General features: G+C 46.0%; 1 protein-coding gene across 4 annotated transcripts in view; it reads left to right on the top strand.

The window, feature by feature from the left end:
• LOC141172391 (serine/threonine-protein kinase SBK2-like) overlaps window positions 1-14,994 on the top strand; it is a 440,216-nt gene extending 425,222 nt beyond the window's left edge. For all 4 annotated transcript variants that reach the window (XM_073656540.1, XM_073656538.1, XM_073656541.1 and 1 more), the window contains one exon: window positions 14,398-14,994. In XM_073656540.1, coding sequence (XP_073512641.1) covers window positions 14,398-14,943 — 546 coding nt within the window. In that variant the 3' untranslated portion in view covers window positions 14,944-14,994. The remainder of the gene's footprint in view (window positions 1-14,397) is intronic.
• The last annotated feature ends 2,796 nt before the right edge of the window (window positions 14,995-17,790 follow it).

The following is a 17,790-nucleotide window of genomic DNA, read 5'->3' as shown; positions in this document are numbered from 1 at the left end:
ATCACAGACTGCAATTATGCAAGATCAATGCAGCACACTAAAAACTACAACATCGATTAGTCTGCACATTCTGCTATTGGAGTGCAAAAGTCTTTGGAGATCCATGACTTGTTCATCTTGGCGAAAGTTAGGTGGTCTACACTTTCAGGGGACAGCCGAATGAGCTTATCTATCAGGACACCACCAGCATTACTGAAGACACGTTCCAAAAGAACGCTGGCTGCCAGGCATGATATACCGCTCGATTGGTCACATGTCCGATCATGTGACCCGAAGAAGATGGCCGCCGACCGGAAGACGTATACGGCGCATGCGCGGGGACCGTCACAACATCCCGCCCCCCGCCACTCCTTGAAGACCAAAATGTAAAAGGGTCCAAACCCTCCATGATGGTATTTAAATTCAGTTCAAGATACTTCTGCACCATCCTCTCCAGTCATTCACCACGTGTCAGACTTGTACTCTGCTGTGCTGGTGCACGAGATGGTCTAAGAAAATGTGTGAAAGGACTCACAGAAATTGCTTTTGCCACTTACACTGTTGCTGCTGCTAATGTTTTTGTGTTGACTAATTGATATTCCTGAGGTGAGAAGTCTAGAACTGCGATGCACACTGTGTGCTTCACTGCTGTCTTGGGGAAAACCTCTCTTAAGGTTGTGTAAAAGCGTGTTTTGATACTCCAGCATGCACGCGTCCCTTTCCAGGGCGGAAAGCATTTGGTAAAACTTACTCTTATAACCTGGATCTAACAGAGTGGAACCCCAGTACTCAGCGCTATTTTGAATCCTAACTGTACAGGTATCATGTTGCAGATAGTTCAGCAAGAAGGCGCTCATATGTCAGGCTCTTCCATGAGGTCCAAGCCCATGGTGTGTTGGTGGTTGGGTAACATTGATGCTTGTTTCCTCCATCCCCTCCCGCCAACCACGAAAAACAGAGAGAGGATGATTATCCTTTTCATCTCCTGACTGTTGCTCGCCCATCACCTCTTCCTCCTCCATTTGTTCCTCAGCTCCTGCATCTTTATTAACAGTTTGTCTGATATCACCAGACCCCCTTGATCGCTGTATTCCACCCTCCCTTGGCACCCGCCTGTATGGCGACAGTCTGGAACTTAGAGACATTGTTATCTCTTCCGTATCCTCCTCTGCTTCCTACTCTTCTTCTAGGACAACCACCTCCTTCCACATGATATTCAAAGTCTGCTCCAGCATGTAGATGACTGGAATAGTGATGCTGATGACGGTATAGTCAACACTAACCATCTTAGTAGCCATTTCAAAATTGTGCAGAAGGATGGAGAGGTCCTTAATCTGTGACCACGTCCGTAGTGCTTTGGCCCAGGCCATACGACATGAGATACTGCGCCAGGGCTTATCGCTGCTGCCACAGTCGCTGAAACATGTGCAGAGTGGAATGCCACTATGTCGGCACATTGCATATTAATCGGTGAACTGGCATGGACAAACACCTCTGTATTGATTCAAGTCAATTACATGAGGGGTGCAAACGGCAGAAGTGAGCATACACCTTCCGTGCTTTCTGCAGCAGTACATCCAGGCTGGGATAGTGGCGGAGAAATTGCTGTACCACCAGGTTGAGGGCGTGAGCCAAGCAAGGTAAGTGTGTGAGCTTGCCCAGGCGTAGGGCTGCCACCAGAATTGTACCGTTATCGCACATGCCCTTCCCTGGCTCCAGGTTCAGCTGAGATACCCATTGCTCAAACTCAGCCTGGAGAGCTGTGATCTTCAAGGCATATTAATTTTAAGGCTGCCTGATTTTGGTGAGCCCTGGCTGCGTAGTACAGAAGTGGTGGGGATTCACTCTGCACTGTTGGAACACGTGTCTCATTAAGGCAGAGGTTGAGGGCGCAGGTGGAGGCCTTAGAGGAGGGGGACGAGGCAGAAGCAGTGGAGTAAGTGTTAAATACAGAGGTTTGTCCAGCAAGTCTTGGGGATTCCAAGACTTGCGGATGTGGAGCAGCTCCTTCCCTGCCTGCCACTAGAGCCACCCAGTGCCCAGCCAGCAAGATGTAACGCTCCTGGCCATGCTTATTTGTCCAAGTGTCTGTGGTGAAATTCACCCTGGCAGACATACATTTAGTCAAGGAATGGGTGATGTTGGTGTATCACAGGCACAACTTTTTTAGAGAAGTAATGGCGACTGGGCAACTGGGAGACTGTGACGGCCATCAGCTTTCGGAAACCATTTGTATCCACCAGGTGGAAAAGAAGCATTTCCGTGGCCAACAGATTAGAGATGGTGGAGTTCAAATTAGCTTTGTCATGTGTAGGAGGTAACAATCTTTTACATGGCTATAACTGCAGGACCAAGGGCTGGCTGCAGTGCTGAGAGAGGGTGGAGTAGGTTGAACACGACAAACTGCTGGACCGTGAGTGAGGTGCAGGTGTAGATGTTACGGTGGATTGAGAAAGATGTGGTGTGCTCATTGAAGCAAAAACTGCAAGCATGTCCGCTTCCATTACAGCTGATGGGCTGTCACTCACCCTGACTGGAGCAAGTAAACAAGTGGAGATTCTGCGATCGGAGACCTGTGTGACAACACTTAGCACGGTGACAGAGTAGACGTTACTCGGTCCGAGCAGCAAATTGGAATGTGTGTCTTCCATACTGTTTGCCTATGCAGTGAAGCAACGGCTGCCAAAAAATTGGAGGAACTCCAATGCCCCTTGCAAGGGACATAGACGTCGGAGGGCCTCCTGAAAAACAATGTTCCCATTATTAGGAAGTGGGTCTCCCATACTGTTTACCTATGCAGTGAAGCAACGGCTAACAAAAATTTGGAGGAACTCCAATACCCCTTTTAAGAGACGTACAGGTTGGAGGACCTACTGCAAAAAATGCTCCCATTATTAGGAAGTGTGTCTCATATACTATTTGCCTATGCAGTGAAGCAACTGCTTCCAAAAATTTGGAGGAACTCCAATGCCCCTTGCAAGAGATGTAGATATGTTGATATGGTACATATGGTGGTGATATGGTGGTGGAGGATGAGGATGCAGAGAAGGAGGAGGACAAAAGCAAGTCAACAAAATCAGGAAGCGCATACCCATGTCTGGGTGTGAAGACAGAGGTGCATGGGAATAGAGTTAGACCTCCCAAAAAAAGACACTGCATTTGAGTTTATGTTATGCTGCTATCATTCGGTGGTGTTGAGAAGTCTGGCCCAATCCAGCCCTTGTTCATTTTTAGAAGAGTCAGCCTGTCAGCATTTTCAGTTGACAGAAGGATGGGCCTATCGGTTATAATTCCATCGTCGGTACTAAAAACCCGCTTTCACAAAATGCTAGCGGCAGGGCAGGCCAGGACCTCCAAAGCATAGAGAGCCAGTTCATGCCATGTGTCCAGCTTGGATACCCAATAATTATAAGGCACAGAGGAATCACGGAGGACGTTGGTACGGTATGCAAGGTACTCCCTCACCATCTTCCGAAACTTTTCCCTCCTTGGGAGAATACCCCACGCCTCAGGGCCTGTGCAATGGGAGGGTCTGAAAAAACTGTCCAAGAACTTTGACAGTGTTCCCCTGCCCTCTGCTGGATTGCATTTGTGTCCCTCTTGCCTGTACTCCTTTTTTTTTCCAACGAACTTTTGACCTCTGCCGCCAGCGTTTTCAGATGGGCATTTTTTAAATAAATCCGCAACAAGGGCCTTCTCATACTGCCCCATTTTACTAGGCCTGTCCTGCAAGGGAATAAGAGACAGAAAGTTCTCCTTGCAGCATGGGTCTAGAAGTGTTAAAAACCAGTAATGACTGTTACTCAAAATTTGGACAACACAAGGGTCACTGGAAAGTCAGTTTAATATAAACTCAGCCATGTGTGCCAGACTGCAAAGAGGCAAGACTTCTGTGTCCTCACCAAGAGGACGACTGACCATGCTCTCCTCCTCATACTCCTCCTCTTTCTTTTCCTCTCTGTCCTCAGGCCATCCACCCTGAACAGACAATATGACAGTTGTGCTAGTAGTACTGTCTATAGCGCAGGAAACTAGCTTCTGCTCTTCCTCCTCCTATTCCTTATTGTCACTCAATCCACGTTGGGATAAGATGAAGCTGGGTTGTGTGCAATCACCCTATATGATTCCTTGATCCATCTCATCGTGCTTCGCCTGCAATGAATCCTCTTTGATTGTGAGCAAGACAGAGAAGCGGGATGGTGATGCTAATTATGGCATCATCACCGCTCAACATCTTGGTGGAGTCCTCAAAGTTTTGTAGGATGGTACATATGTCTGACATCCATGTCCACTCCTGAGGGCTTATGTGTGGAGTCTGACCTGAATACCGACAGCCTTGTTGATGCTGGTAGTCAACAACTGCCCTCTTCTGCTCACAAATCCTTCCCAACATCCGCAATGTAGAGTTCCAATGTGTGGGGACATTGCAGATCAGTCGGTGAGCCAGAAGCTGCAAACGCTGCTGAAACACGGCAAGGGCGGCAGAAGCTGTAGCTGACTTTCTAAAATGGGCACAGAGGCGGAGTACTTTGACAAGCAGATCCAACAAATCCGGGTAGATTTTGATAAACCGCTAAGCCACGAAGTTAAGCACATAGGCCAGGCATGGTACGTGTGTGAGCTCCCCTCGCCTCAGAGCCGCCACCAGATTCCGGCCATTGTCACACACGACCATGCCTGGCAGTAGGTTCAGCGGTGTCAGCCACAGATCTGCTTGCTCTTTCAGAGCTGTCCATAACTCTTCAGCGATGTGCGGTTTGCCACCTAAGCATATTAGCTTCAGCACATCCTGTTGCCGCTTGGCCGAGGCAGTGCTACAGTGCTTCCATCTAGCAACTGATGTCGTCATTTCGGAGATGGAGGCTGAAAAGGAGGAGATGCAGGAGCTGTAGAATGTTGGGGCAACCCTGATTGACCCAGGGCCCGCAATCCTCGGCGTCGGGAGGATGCGTTACGTCCCAAGGTCCGACTGGGTCCCGGCTTCCACTATATTAACCCAGTGTGCCGTCAGGGAGATGTACCACCCCTGCCCACAAGCACTTGTCCACATTTCCGTGGTTAGGTGTACTTTCCCAGCAGCTACGTTGATGAGTGCACGTCTAATGTTGTGGGACATGTGCTCATGTAATGCGGGGATGGCACACCAGAAGAAATAGTGGCGGCTGGGGACCGAGTACCAAGGGACGGCCACCACCATCAGGTTGCAGAAAGCTTCCATCTCCACGAGCCTAAAGGTCAACATTTCGAGAGCAAGCATTCGGGAAATATGTGAATTTAGTAGTGTGGTCTGTAAGGCGTTGGCTGCGTATTTGCGCATTCCAAGGACTGGGGTAGAGACAACTGAACGCTGCGCTGGGACAAGGACGTTGACGTGCTTTCTGATGGTGCTAGTTGAGAGTGTGCAATGACAAGTGCAGGGCGGGAGGCATCTTGGCATGCACCATGGACAGGGGATTGGCATGCATGCACAACAGCGGAACAAGCAGAGGTGTCACCCACAGACACTGTTGCTGGACCCTGGGGTTCGGCCCACAAAGTCGGGTGCTTTGCTGCCATGTGCCTGATCATGCTGGCGGTGGTCAGGCTGCTAGTTTTGATACCCCTGCTGATGCTTCCCAGGCAGGTGGTGCAAATGGCCTTTCTGGGGTTATCTGCAGAGTCTTTAAAAAATAACCAGACTCGGGAAGACATAACGGTTGTACTGACAACTTCTGTCATGTTGGCATTACGAGGAAGGCTTTCTTGCCTTGTGTCTGTGGTCACCACACTGCTTCTTCCTGCCTATTGTGGTGCTACGCCTCCCTCCCCCTGTGTGCTGCTGTCCTTGCTCTGTATGTACCCCTGCAAGGTTGGGTTAGTTACTATATCATCCACCACTTCATCTTCCATTTACGCACCCTGGTCCTCCTCCTGACTTTCTGGCAATTGTGTCTCATCATCATCATCGTCCAACTCTTGCGACAGTAATTGCACTTTCCCACCGTCGCCTTCATGTGACCGTGGCTGCTCCAATATTTGGGCGTCACTACACGCGTTCTCCTCTTGACTTGCTTGAAGCTGGCCCGGCAAGAGGCCCAAATCTCCAAATCTAAAAGTGAACAGCTCTTCTGAGTGTCCAAGTGTGGGATCAGTTGTCTCCGGGCACTCGGCATGGTAGAAGGAAGGAGGATCTGGGTGAAGAATATGCAGTCACGGAAACTGAGACTTGACCGTGTGGAAAACAGGGTGGTGGTGATGGTGGTGGTGGCTAAGTGACTGAAAGCATTATCTGCTATCCAACCAATAACTTTTTGACACTGCTCTGTTTTCCAAAGTGGTGTTCTGCGGTCCCCTGTTAATTGGGACAGGAAGTTTGAGCAACAAGATGTGGGTGTTTGTTGTGGCACAATTTTAGCTTGCCCACAGCCACATCCTCTGCTTCAGCCTCTGCATGCACCATCACATCCACTTCCCCATCCCTTGCCATGCACCTTGCCTATTTTTAATGGAGGACAATATTTTCCAAGTTCACGAGAAATGACTGATTTTGGAACACTCTTATAGGTGTTATGTCTGACAGAGAACCACGGTTTTAAATAGTAGGTCTGTAATTTGCTAATACTATTCTTCACAGACACCTAGTGTGAATAGCTTGACCGACACACTGCAACGGAATGAAAATGGAAAAAATGTCAGATTTTGGAACGCTCTTATAGGTGTTATGTTTTACAGAGAACCACGGTTTTAAATAGTAGGTCTGTAATTTGCTAATACTATTCTTCACAGACACCTAGTGTGAATAGCTTGACCGGCACACTGCAACGGAATGAAAATGGAATAAATGTCTGATTTTGGAACACTCTTATAGGTAATATGTCTGACAGAGAACCACGGTTTTAAATAGCAGGTCTGAAATTTACTAATACCACAGACAGCTAGTGTGAATAGCTTAATCGACACACTGCAACAGAATGGAAAAGGAGACCAATATTTTCCACGTTCAGTTTAAATTTCTGGATTTTTATTGCTGAAATATGGAACAGATCTGGCTTTATTCTGCAGTGAGAACAAGCAAATGGAGCAAAAAATGGTGTTGATTTTTAAGCAACTAACCAGGATTAAGATAAAAAAAAAAATTTCCTGGCCCCTGATATCTGAGGCTATGTCTACAAATATCTGTAAGAACAGCAGCAGCAGGAACGTTGAATGTACCCTCTTGCACTATATGCACTGCAGTCTGCCACATACACTGCCTGCATGCCTAATTGCTGCTATCACCACTGAATATATGCAGCTGGATTAGTCTTCAGAAGGACTGTTAGTTCAGTTGGATATATACTGTATATGTTGTGGAATACCTATACTAACTATGAAGAAGCAAATCTCTCCCTGATGCAGCAGCAGCTCTCCCTACTCTGCCTGGTTCCGGAGTAGACTGTGACGAGCATGACGGCACCCGGTCTTATATACACCTGATGATGCTGTGCGGCCAATCACTGTAATGCCCACAGCCAACATGGCTACGGCATTACAGTGCATGGCAGGCAATCCCTGCATGTTCATTGGCTCTCTAAAGAGTGCCAAACATGCAGGGAGGGGACCCGAGTTCCCGCCTGAGCAACCCGGAAATACTCGCCAAGCTCGTCGAGCACAGTGATGCTCGGGCAAGTACCGAGCAGTGGAGAGCACGTTCGCTCATCACTAGTTACTAACAGAAGAGATTATTTTTTTACTGTGGATGAGGTCTGTATTAAATAGAATATATGCTTAAAAAAAAATTAAACTAAGATCTGGCCTGCTCTATCACCTTAGTAACAGAAAAAAAATAGATTTTTTTACTCTGAATGAGCTCTGCATACAGCTGAATTTTACCTCCAGAAAATTAGAAGCTCAGGTGTGGTGTGCTGTATCATGTTAGTAACAGAAAAAAATAGATGTTGAAAGGTGTACTCGTGCATGAAGAACAATAATGCAGTGCCCAACCGAGTTCTATGCTGAAATGTGCCCTGATGTCTTTGGTTCTCACTATTGGCACAAAAAAAAATGCTGAAAGGTCGATTTCACAGCCACACAGGACCCTATCTATCTAAACTATCTGACTTAGAAGCAATCGCCTAGTTAAACTAAAATCTCTCATTCTCCAGGATCAGCGTCAGGAGCATGCTCTCTAAGCTGTTATACTGACAAAATGGCACTAAAACAACATGTCCGTTCTTTTATATAGAGAGGGACATGCGATTTCAGCAGCCAATGGCACAAGCCCTTGTGTCTGGACCTTGTGGATGGCTCCTGCACCCTGATTGGCTAGACGCAATTTGCACACATTAAGTTAGGAAAAAAAAAAAAAATGTGATTACCAGCATGCCAGAAGAAGCATAATGCACCCCCCATAGTCCTCCATATAGTATAATCCATTTTATCTTCGGTTTTGTATATTTTATTGTCACTTCGTAAAAGTGGCATAACACTCTGAAAATATTGTTCCCAGTAGCGACCTGGGAGGCAGAGATGTGTCCATGTGTCTTCCCCATGCTGTTCCCATTCCATTTGAGCGTAGTTTCCATCCATTTCAGTGACTCCGGGTAGGGTCTGCCGGAAAAATGCTTGAGTTTCCCATTGATTTCTATTATACTTGTTACTGGAATCGAGCCCGATCAAGCCTCCGACCTGCTCGAATCGAATACCGAGCAATCGAGCATTTTATTGCTCGATCATATGATAGATAGTTGCAATTCAAATTTATATATGAGGTAGCCAAGATGATTGTCTATAAAATGATGGTAGTCTCACTTTCAAAGCAGTAGTTGATGGAGATATGGAGCCTGAAAGTCAAAAGTACAAAACATTGTTACCATTTTGCTTGTCGGTGCATGCACTTCTGGTGCGGCGATGTTAAATGCCGCTGTCAGAGATTGACAGCATTTAACTGGTTAACAGCCGCGGGTGGATCGCGATTCCACCCGTGGCTGTTGCGGGCACATGTCAGCTGTATAAATCAGCTGACATGAGCACCTCCGGAGCCCACGCTGAACAGGGGGTGCCAACGTGGTGCGTACTATTACGTACCACGTCGGAAAGGGTTTAAAGTCTCCCACGTGATGTTTACAGAAGTCTCCGTGTATCCTATATGATGTACAGGTGCATCTCACTAAATTAGAATATCATGAAAAAGTTAATTTATTTCAGTTCTTCAATACAAAAGTGAAACTCATATATTATATAGAGTCATTACAAACAGAGTGATCTATTTCAAGTGTTTATTTCTGTTAATGTTGATGATTATGGCTTACAGCCATTGAAAACACAAAAGTAATTATCTCAGTGAATTAGAATACTTTATAACACCAGCTTGAAAAATGATTTTAAAATCCGAAATGTGGACCTGCAGAAATGTATGTTCAGTAAATGCACTCAATACTTGGTTGGGGCTCCTTTTGCATCAATTACTGCATCAATGCGGCATGGCATGGAGGCAATCAGCCTGTGGCACTGCTGAGGTGTTATAGAAGACCTGGTTGCTTTGATAACAGTCTACATTGTTGGGTCTGGTGTCTCTCATCTTCCTATGGACAATACCCCATAGATTCTCTATGGGGTTAAGGTCAGGCGAGTTTGCTGGCCAATCAAGCACAGTGATACTGTTGTTTTTAAACCTGGTATTGGTACTTTTGGCAGTGTAAATGTGACGCCAGCTGCGCTTGGTATCACAGATCCTAGAAGAGTGCATTGATGGATTCCTCCACAAGAGGCCCCCATAAACATTCACACATCTCCACCTTCCACCTCAGACCAGCAGAGGGAGCCCGTTAGGGATATAAATAGGGAAGGTGGAGCCAGGCAGTTCAGTTCCTCTGGAGAGTTCAGCAAATACAGACCTGAATACAGAGTCAAGCTCAGTCTAGTCAAGTCTGTTGAGAGAGTTCCTGCAGTGGAGAAGCCTGAGAGAGGTCAGTCTGCAGTGAAGCCCAGTCTAGACTCAGTTGTAGCTCAGAGTAGTGAGCTTTAGGTGTGCCGGCGCCATAAGATCGGTGAAGCGCGGCCAGCTGCTGTTAGTGTGTATAGCCAAGTGAGGGCCCGAGTAGGCCGAAGGTGAGTGGAGAGTTAATACATAGGGGGCAGAGGAGCTTACCCAGCTCACCCCGAATCCTTTACCGGACACCGGGTGCGAAGCTTACCGGGATCTCTATGACCCAGTAAGGTACAACCGGAATCCCTGGAGAACTACAGGTCCCAGGATTGCTAGAGAGCTGATACGTAATAGAGCCACTAGACACATAGGCCCCGCAAGCTGAGGAGCGTGTACTCCAAGAAAAGGCCCTACCACAAGGTCAGCCAGCGCAGGACAGAGACAAAAGTTAGGCCTAGCTCCAGGCAGGTCAGAAACGTACTACGCAGAGGCAAGAAACAGGAAGCCCTACACCTGCTCATTGGGGAGGATCCTGATATGCACCCTTCACCCTACAGTGCTCCGGGATGTGCCTGAATTTCCATGAGTAAAAGGTACTGAAGTGACTACCGTGTCCGTCCCCGTTCTTGCTCTGACCCGGCTGGGTCTCTCCGTCCTGCATCCTCTCTTCATACGCTGCCCTGAGGCCTAGCTCCACCTGTGGGGAGCTGTACCATCAAGCTGCCTTATCACCGGCCTCAGTGGACTGCCGCAGCGCTGGTGATTCTCACCAGAAACCACAGGTGGCATCACAAACTTTCATAAAATTAACAAATATCCACCCTTTTAAAGAGTGACCCCAGGGTACGGGCCCGGGAGCCGACCACCGTGACATTCCCAAGGCCAGGCAAAGGCCCGGGTTCCGAGTCATCCCCATCCCCTGGGCTAGTCATAGACAGGTGCCAAGTCCAGCTGGAGAATTAAATTTCCATCTTCTAAAAGCTTGTCGGCAGAGAGAAACATGAAGTGCTCTAAAATTTCCTGGTAGACGGCTGCGCTGACTTTGGTCTTGATAAAACACAGTGGACCTACACCAGCAGATGACATGGCTCCCCAAACCATCACTGAATGTGGAAACGTCACAGTAGACCTCAAGCAGCTTGGATTGTGTGCCTCTTCACTCTTCCTCCAGATGCAAAATATACTTTCATCTGAAAACAACACCTTGGACCACTATAAGCAACAGTCCAGGTCTTTTTCTCCTTGGCCCAGGTAAGACGCTTTTGGAGTTGTCTATTGGTCATGAGTGGCTTGACACAAGGAATGCGACACTTGTAGCCCATGTCCTGGATACGTCTGTGTGTAGTGGCTCTTGAAGCAATGACTCCAGCAGCAGCAAAAAATCGCCCCCAATTTTTGAATGGCATTTTCTTAACAATCCTTTCAAGGCTGCAGTTATCCTGGTTGCTTTTGCAACTTTTTCTACCACACTTTTTCCTTCCTCTCAACTTTCCATTAATATGCTTGGATACAGCACTCTATGAACAGCAAGCTTCTTTAGCAGTGACTTACCCTCCTTGTGGAGTGTGTCAATGACTGCCTTCTGGACATCTGTCAAGTCAGCAGTCTTCCCCATGATTGTGGAGCCTACTGAAATAGACTAAGGGACCTTTTTAAATGTGTAGGAAGTCTTTGCAGGTGTTTTTTGTTAATTATTCTAATTTACTGAGATAATGACTTTAATGTTTTCATTGACTGTAAGCCATAATCATCAACATTAACAGAAATAAACACTTGAAATAGATCACTCTGTTTGTAGTGACTTTATATAATATATGAGTTTAACTTTTTGTATCGAAGAACCAAAATAAATTAATTTTTTCATGATATTCTAATTTTGTGAGAGGCACCTGCATATACAGCAATCTATGTGTCGCCTATGTGATGTATACAGCAGACCACCCACTGCTTAAATTCTGCAAACGATAGTAATAGTAAAGCTCTCACTTTGAACACATCTGCATTGAAATATACATCTGGGTTCAGAACAATTTATATCTGCGAGCCGTTCTTTACAAAACTTATCATCACAAGTCATGTGTGCTCAAGACTGATGCAAATCTGCAAAATCAGTTGCAATTAGCAACATCATTAATATCACCTAACATCACGGCCTCACCAAAGATAAACAGTGAGTTAATTATATGTTTGAGAAAATACATCAGGATCGTTTTTTCAGTTGATGATTTTGTAAAGCCTGTGAATGAGGGTATTAATATCCAAATGTCCATTTGCGGCAAAAAAAGATTCCCCACCCCTGCATTACAGTCTATGCAGATCCATTAAACCAAATGAAAAACGGAAGACATCAGTTATACTTCTGCTTTCCATCTGTGCTTTATCCACTTTTAACTAAACCATTGCTAAGAGTCAATAGATTAAAAAACTGTGGATGAAACATTAGAGAAAAATGGTCTGTTTTTGATGGATATAAAAACAGAAACGATGTGTGAGTGTGACGCGCCCCTGGGCCTGTGTCGCGCTGCGTTGCGCACGCGGGAGCTTACCCGGAGCCGGATCTGTTGAGGGTTGTAGTCTCGTGGCGGTGATCCGGTCCGTGCCCAGGGAGTCAAACTAAGTGGCGCTGTATTTAGCAGTAGATGTAGGACGACTACGCCACCCGTTGAATGCAGCTTTGGAGCCGCCGCTGCAGGGCAGACCGCTGAGGCCGGTGGTGAGATTGTGCAGCGTGGTGGTATAACCCCCAACGGGAGGGGTATGGCCTCAGGGCAGCGGACGTGGATGATGGGGGTAGCAGGAACCACTCGGAGACGGTACGGTGTAGTTCAGGGTCTTTACTGGTGACAAAGATAGACCCTCCCGGAGTACTGGCTAGCGATTGGGGCCTGGTCAGTCCTTGAGCAGATGGGATTTCCCCTGGCCAGGCGGAGTTGTAGGCCTCCCAAACTCACTGTACTCTTCTGGCTACCTTGCTAGAGGCGGGTATAAGTAGCCCACGTCCCTGAGTGTACCGTGCTCACCCGTATGGCCGGTGACTCGGGGCCTTCTAGTAGCTTCCGCTCCACGACGGCGGTGCTGGTCCCATGCGTGTGACCGTGCCTTCGGGTTTCTTGGCCAGAGGACCTGAAATCCCCTGCCTGACGGATTCTGCTGCTGGGTAGGAGTTAGTCCCCACAGCCTCGGACTCCGGGTCCGGTGATAGCTTCCCAGTCAGGGCGAGCTCTGCAGCTGCCAGCCCCTGACTCCTTATAGCACTGCTCCCACAGAGCTCCTGATGTTTCTTCCCATAGCTGCTTCTCTTCTCTGTCTCTACTTCTGGCATGGCCCAGGAGCTGGGCCCAGCCGGAGCCACAGCTCCCTGTCAGCCCTCCTGGCTAAACTCTCCCTCTGAACTCTCTAACCCTGCCTCAGCCCCAGGTTTATATAGGGGAAGTCCTTCCCCTCCCAGGACTGGGCAGGAGGTGTGGCATGCACAGGATTCCTGACCAAGAGACCTCCCACCTGCTCTCAGACATAACACTGCTGTTACTGTGGAAACCAGACCCCTGGGGTGCCACAAGTGTACCTTATCATGATGCATTACATCTGACAGCTGCAATCTAAGATTTGACCATCCACACTTTTATTGATTCTGGTACCTCACTTTGGAGTCACATGGCAGCTGTACCTTAAAATCCTTAGATAGTCACTTGTGCAGACCTTCCCATTTCCCCCATAGTCATTTGTACAGACCATCCCCAGGGTCTCCGAAACACACTTCGCCAAGATGAGCATGTATATCACAGGGATGGCATCTTCACAGGAGTTGTGCCAATCACAACTATAATATACAACTATGCAACTGCTGGGACTAGAGCTAGCCTCCATCCCAGCAGTTTCACTATTCCGATGGAATGGTAACTCTAAGGAATCTAAGGAAACCCTTTACCTAGTTGGCCCATTGGTGCTCCTGCATAACAATGGGTGTGTATAGAAAAACAATTTGCATTCACTCACCCTCATCCTGAAATGGAATTTCCAGCACAGACCTCAAATTAGTCTTAGATGGATAGTTGAATTGGCAAAAAAACTACTGTGTCCAGCAAAGGGTTTTAAAAACATTTGTTTATTGGGACTTTTCATGAGGATCCACAATACTTCACATTAAATGGTTAGCCGATAGCGTCTAGCACTTGAAACATGTCAGCAATCTCCTGTTTAATATGAAACATTGTGGATCCGTTTTATTGAAATCACAATAAACAAATATTTTTATTTCCCTATGCTGGACACACAAATATTTTTCATTATTCTAACAAAGGGTTTGTCATGTACATGAGCATATAGGTAACCTCTCTCTATTATCCCTCTCTATACAACAAAATGGGTACATTTTTTGAATAGCCACAATATTTTTTCCACCCACAGTAGTCGCTAAAAACCCCTTTAAAATAGAGAAGCTAAATATGACTATTTTATAGAAAATGTTTGAGAGAATTTTTCCAGTGGCTATGCTGTAATGTTTTACTTGTTTTTTTTATTTCTTATTGTAGGAAGGAGTGCCAGAGCCAGTTGCTAAAGTATGCACCAATCAACTAGTCAGCGCACTCGAGTTCATTCATAGCAGAGGTCTGGTCTACCGAGATGTCAAACCTGAAAATGTTCTTTTGTTTGGTCGTGATTGTCAAAGAATCAAACTAACAGATTTTGGCTTAACGCGCCCAAAGGGTACAATGCTTAAACTTGTATCAGGTGTCATCCCCTACACTGCACCAGAATTAAGTAATACTCAAAATGGAGAAGCAGTACCTATAGATTTCACTCTTGATGCATGGGCTTTTGGAGTCCTTCTATTTTGTTTGATAACAGGCTATTTTCCTTGGGAAAAAACATTATCATCCGACCCATTTTTTGAAGACTTTATTATATGGCAGGAAACTGGAAGACATGAACAATTAGCTTGGCACTGGAAAAAACTGACATCAGAAGCCAAGGATATGCTCAAGCAGTTAATGGCCTTAAATCCATGCAACAGGAGTCCTGTCAACAAAGCTTTATGGTATATGGACTACCCATGGAGAGTGGACAAATGGAAATAAGGTTACTTGCACATGTATATTAAATATTCATTTACATTGATATAGCTATTCTGTCACAATTAAATATAGATTAAAGCTTGTAGTAAAGCCGTGCCTTCTAAATGCATCTTTTTTGTCCTTGAGCAATTGTTGCCTAAGGTAAGCGTTATCTTACTCTTGGTTCTATATGTAACACCTTACTTTGTGAAAAGCTGGCTTGTGCTTAAAGGAATTGTGCAGCCCTGGTGAAATCTTCAGAAAGTCCTGCAGCTTTTTGAATCCTAATAGAATACAATGTACACACTATTCATATTCTGCTCAACTTGTCAGATTTATCAGATGTCATGTGACCACAAATATGTGATTTGCATACTTGTGGTCATGCACCAACTAGATTCTCATCTGTTTTTTTGTTCTATTGAGAGAATTGGATGAGAATCTAGTCTCAATGTTCTATTGAGAAAATTGCATATTTGTAGGCAAGTGACGAGCTCTTGAACTGACAAGCAGAGCTGAATCTGAACTGTGTATATCACACACGGTGTAAATTCAGGGAAAATATAACTTTGTACTGTATTAGCCAGTAGACAATTTGCATGTAACAAATTGATGGGCATTACAAGTGTCAGACTGAGGTGTTTGGGGCCCACAGGAGGGATTGACCCTAGGGGCCCACCCTACAACTGTAAGCAAATATCTGTAAGCAGTTATCCCAGTTATAGTTGAGCATCGACTGTAAAACACATCTACTGTGCACATACGTACTGTGACATGCAGAAGTAGTGCTGTTGCTTCAAAAGCATCCAGCAACTATAAGAATTAACACAGTCACAGGAAACAGAGAGTGGGTAGCAGAGCCCCAGGGGGATTGTGGGGGAGTTGCTTACTGTTCTGGATGGAGCCATAGAGAAAGGTGGTGTGTGATCGGTATCTCACAGAAGTCAAGGGAACAGAATCAAGGTCAGGAGAGAAGGTAAACACAGGTCAGATAGACTCCCTGAGCTAACAGTGTAGAGTATTATCAGGCAGAAAGATAAGGACTGAAAGGAATCATGTCATAGGGATCATCTCCCTCATCAAACCCTCCCCCCCCTCCATCTCCATGCAGGATAAAGAATGCTGTGTACTAGTGAGTCCTTGTGGAGGAAAAGCCTGCTGTTTATGCATAGAAGTGTGCAGCCAAGAGATCTAATCTATGCTTCTGAAGAGACTGACGTTACTGTGCCTGCTTTATGAGACTGTACTGTAATGAAGATTGTTGCTGTATTATCCCTGAATTGCACTGGCTGTGCTTCAGATTAAATCCCACTGTTAAACTGTTGAAAAAGACTCTTGTCAGATTTGTTTGGACAGCAACTGAATCTATTGTGTGCCTAAGAGAAGCTACAGACTCTGGTTGCCCTGAGTAATGGTTCCGCCAGGATTCCAGCGAATTCATGAAACCCGTCTCGCCCTATCTGAACCTAGCGGTGTGCGTGTTGGTGGCCCGTACAAGGAGTCCTGAGCGGGAATTAGCGTGTAGAGGAAGAAGAGGAAAAGTGTCTGGAAAAACACAGCAGCACAGCACCTCAACTCAACTCTGCTACACCAGTTAAATGGGACCAGCCCTAATGAAAACTCACTAGCAGCAATGGATGTGGAAATACAAATGGATAGAATTAGTGAGCTGTTTATTCAGTTAACCTGTGAAGAATTGAGAACAGTGGCAGAACATATAAAGATGTCAGAAGAACAGATTTCTAAAGCACACAACAGCAGGCAACTGTTAGCTGCCATTAATGCAAAAATGGATGAGCTGGGGGAGAAAGAAGTTGAAGACGTCATGGGGATGATCCTCCACGAGCTAACACAGTTTCTAACCAGGTTGAAGTTGGAGGATGGAGGGGCGGCACCAATTACCAAAAGCGGGAATCTCCGTCCGCAGATTGAACTACAGGAATTGAAAGAACAACTCAAAGCCCTAACAACAGTCCTGCCAAAACCAACAACCAAAACCTCTGAATGGGTGACAGACTCAGACAGAACCTTTAACCTGCCAAGGTTAGATAAATCAGGAAGACAGTTCTCTCTAACACCATAAATCACCATAAGGAAAGAATTCAAGATCCTGGGACAGATTGGAGAGTATGAACAGAAAGAGAAACTGTCTTATATTAACTTGTTGCACCAGATAGATGTAGGCTTACAGAAAGGCTACCGGCCAGATATCATTGAGGAGGCGGTGAAAGCAATCAGCCCAGGATTGAAGCTCCATAGTATGCTAGAAATGAAGAGTCAATTGACCTTGCAACAGCTGAAGATGATTTTAAAAGGGCACTATAAAGAAGAGTACTTCAGAATTGTTCCACCAACTCATTCACCTCTCACAGAAAAATAATGAATCACCCCAAAGTTTCTTGTTCAGAGCAATTCAACTGAAGGATAGACTGTTTGCATCCAGAGATGTAGAAGCGGAGGAGAGGTTTGATGCTGGACTAGTCCAGAAGAAGTTCTTGAGATCATTGGGAACGGGGATAATCAGCAAAGACATCAAGTTGCAGCTGAAACAGTACCTAGAAGATCCTGGCATTCTGGCTAAAGTCCTAATTGAAAAAGTGAATGAGGCAGCTAGTCTGGAGTCAGAAAGCGAACAAAAGTAAAAGAAAGGCTCTGCTCCTAAAATCACCGAAATGAGTCAGCTGAAGTTGGAGACCCCCGGTGGCCAGTCTGAAGATAATCATGGAGACCCTCCAGTGCCACCTCTGAGAGGGAACCTTAAAGCACCAACAAAAGAGAGAACCGCCAGCGCTAACTGGGAGGAAGTAATCGGAGAACTGCGAGCCAACGAGTTGATTGAGGTGAAAAAGTTGATTTGTTTCAGGCCAAAAC

This window comes from Phyllobates terribilis, unplaced genomic scaffold (genome assembly GCF_046119375.1).
Source record: "Phyllobates terribilis strain yellow unplaced genomic scaffold, ASM4611937v1 Scaffold_12__6_contigs__length_324123572, whole genome shotgun sequence".
In the NCBI taxonomy this organism is placed as follows: Eukaryota; Metazoa; Chordata; class Amphibia; order Anura; family Dendrobatidae; genus Phyllobates; species Phyllobates terribilis.
The sequence above is the reverse complement of the archived record's forward strand: the minus strand, read 5'-3'. Positions and strand labels throughout refer to the sequence as shown.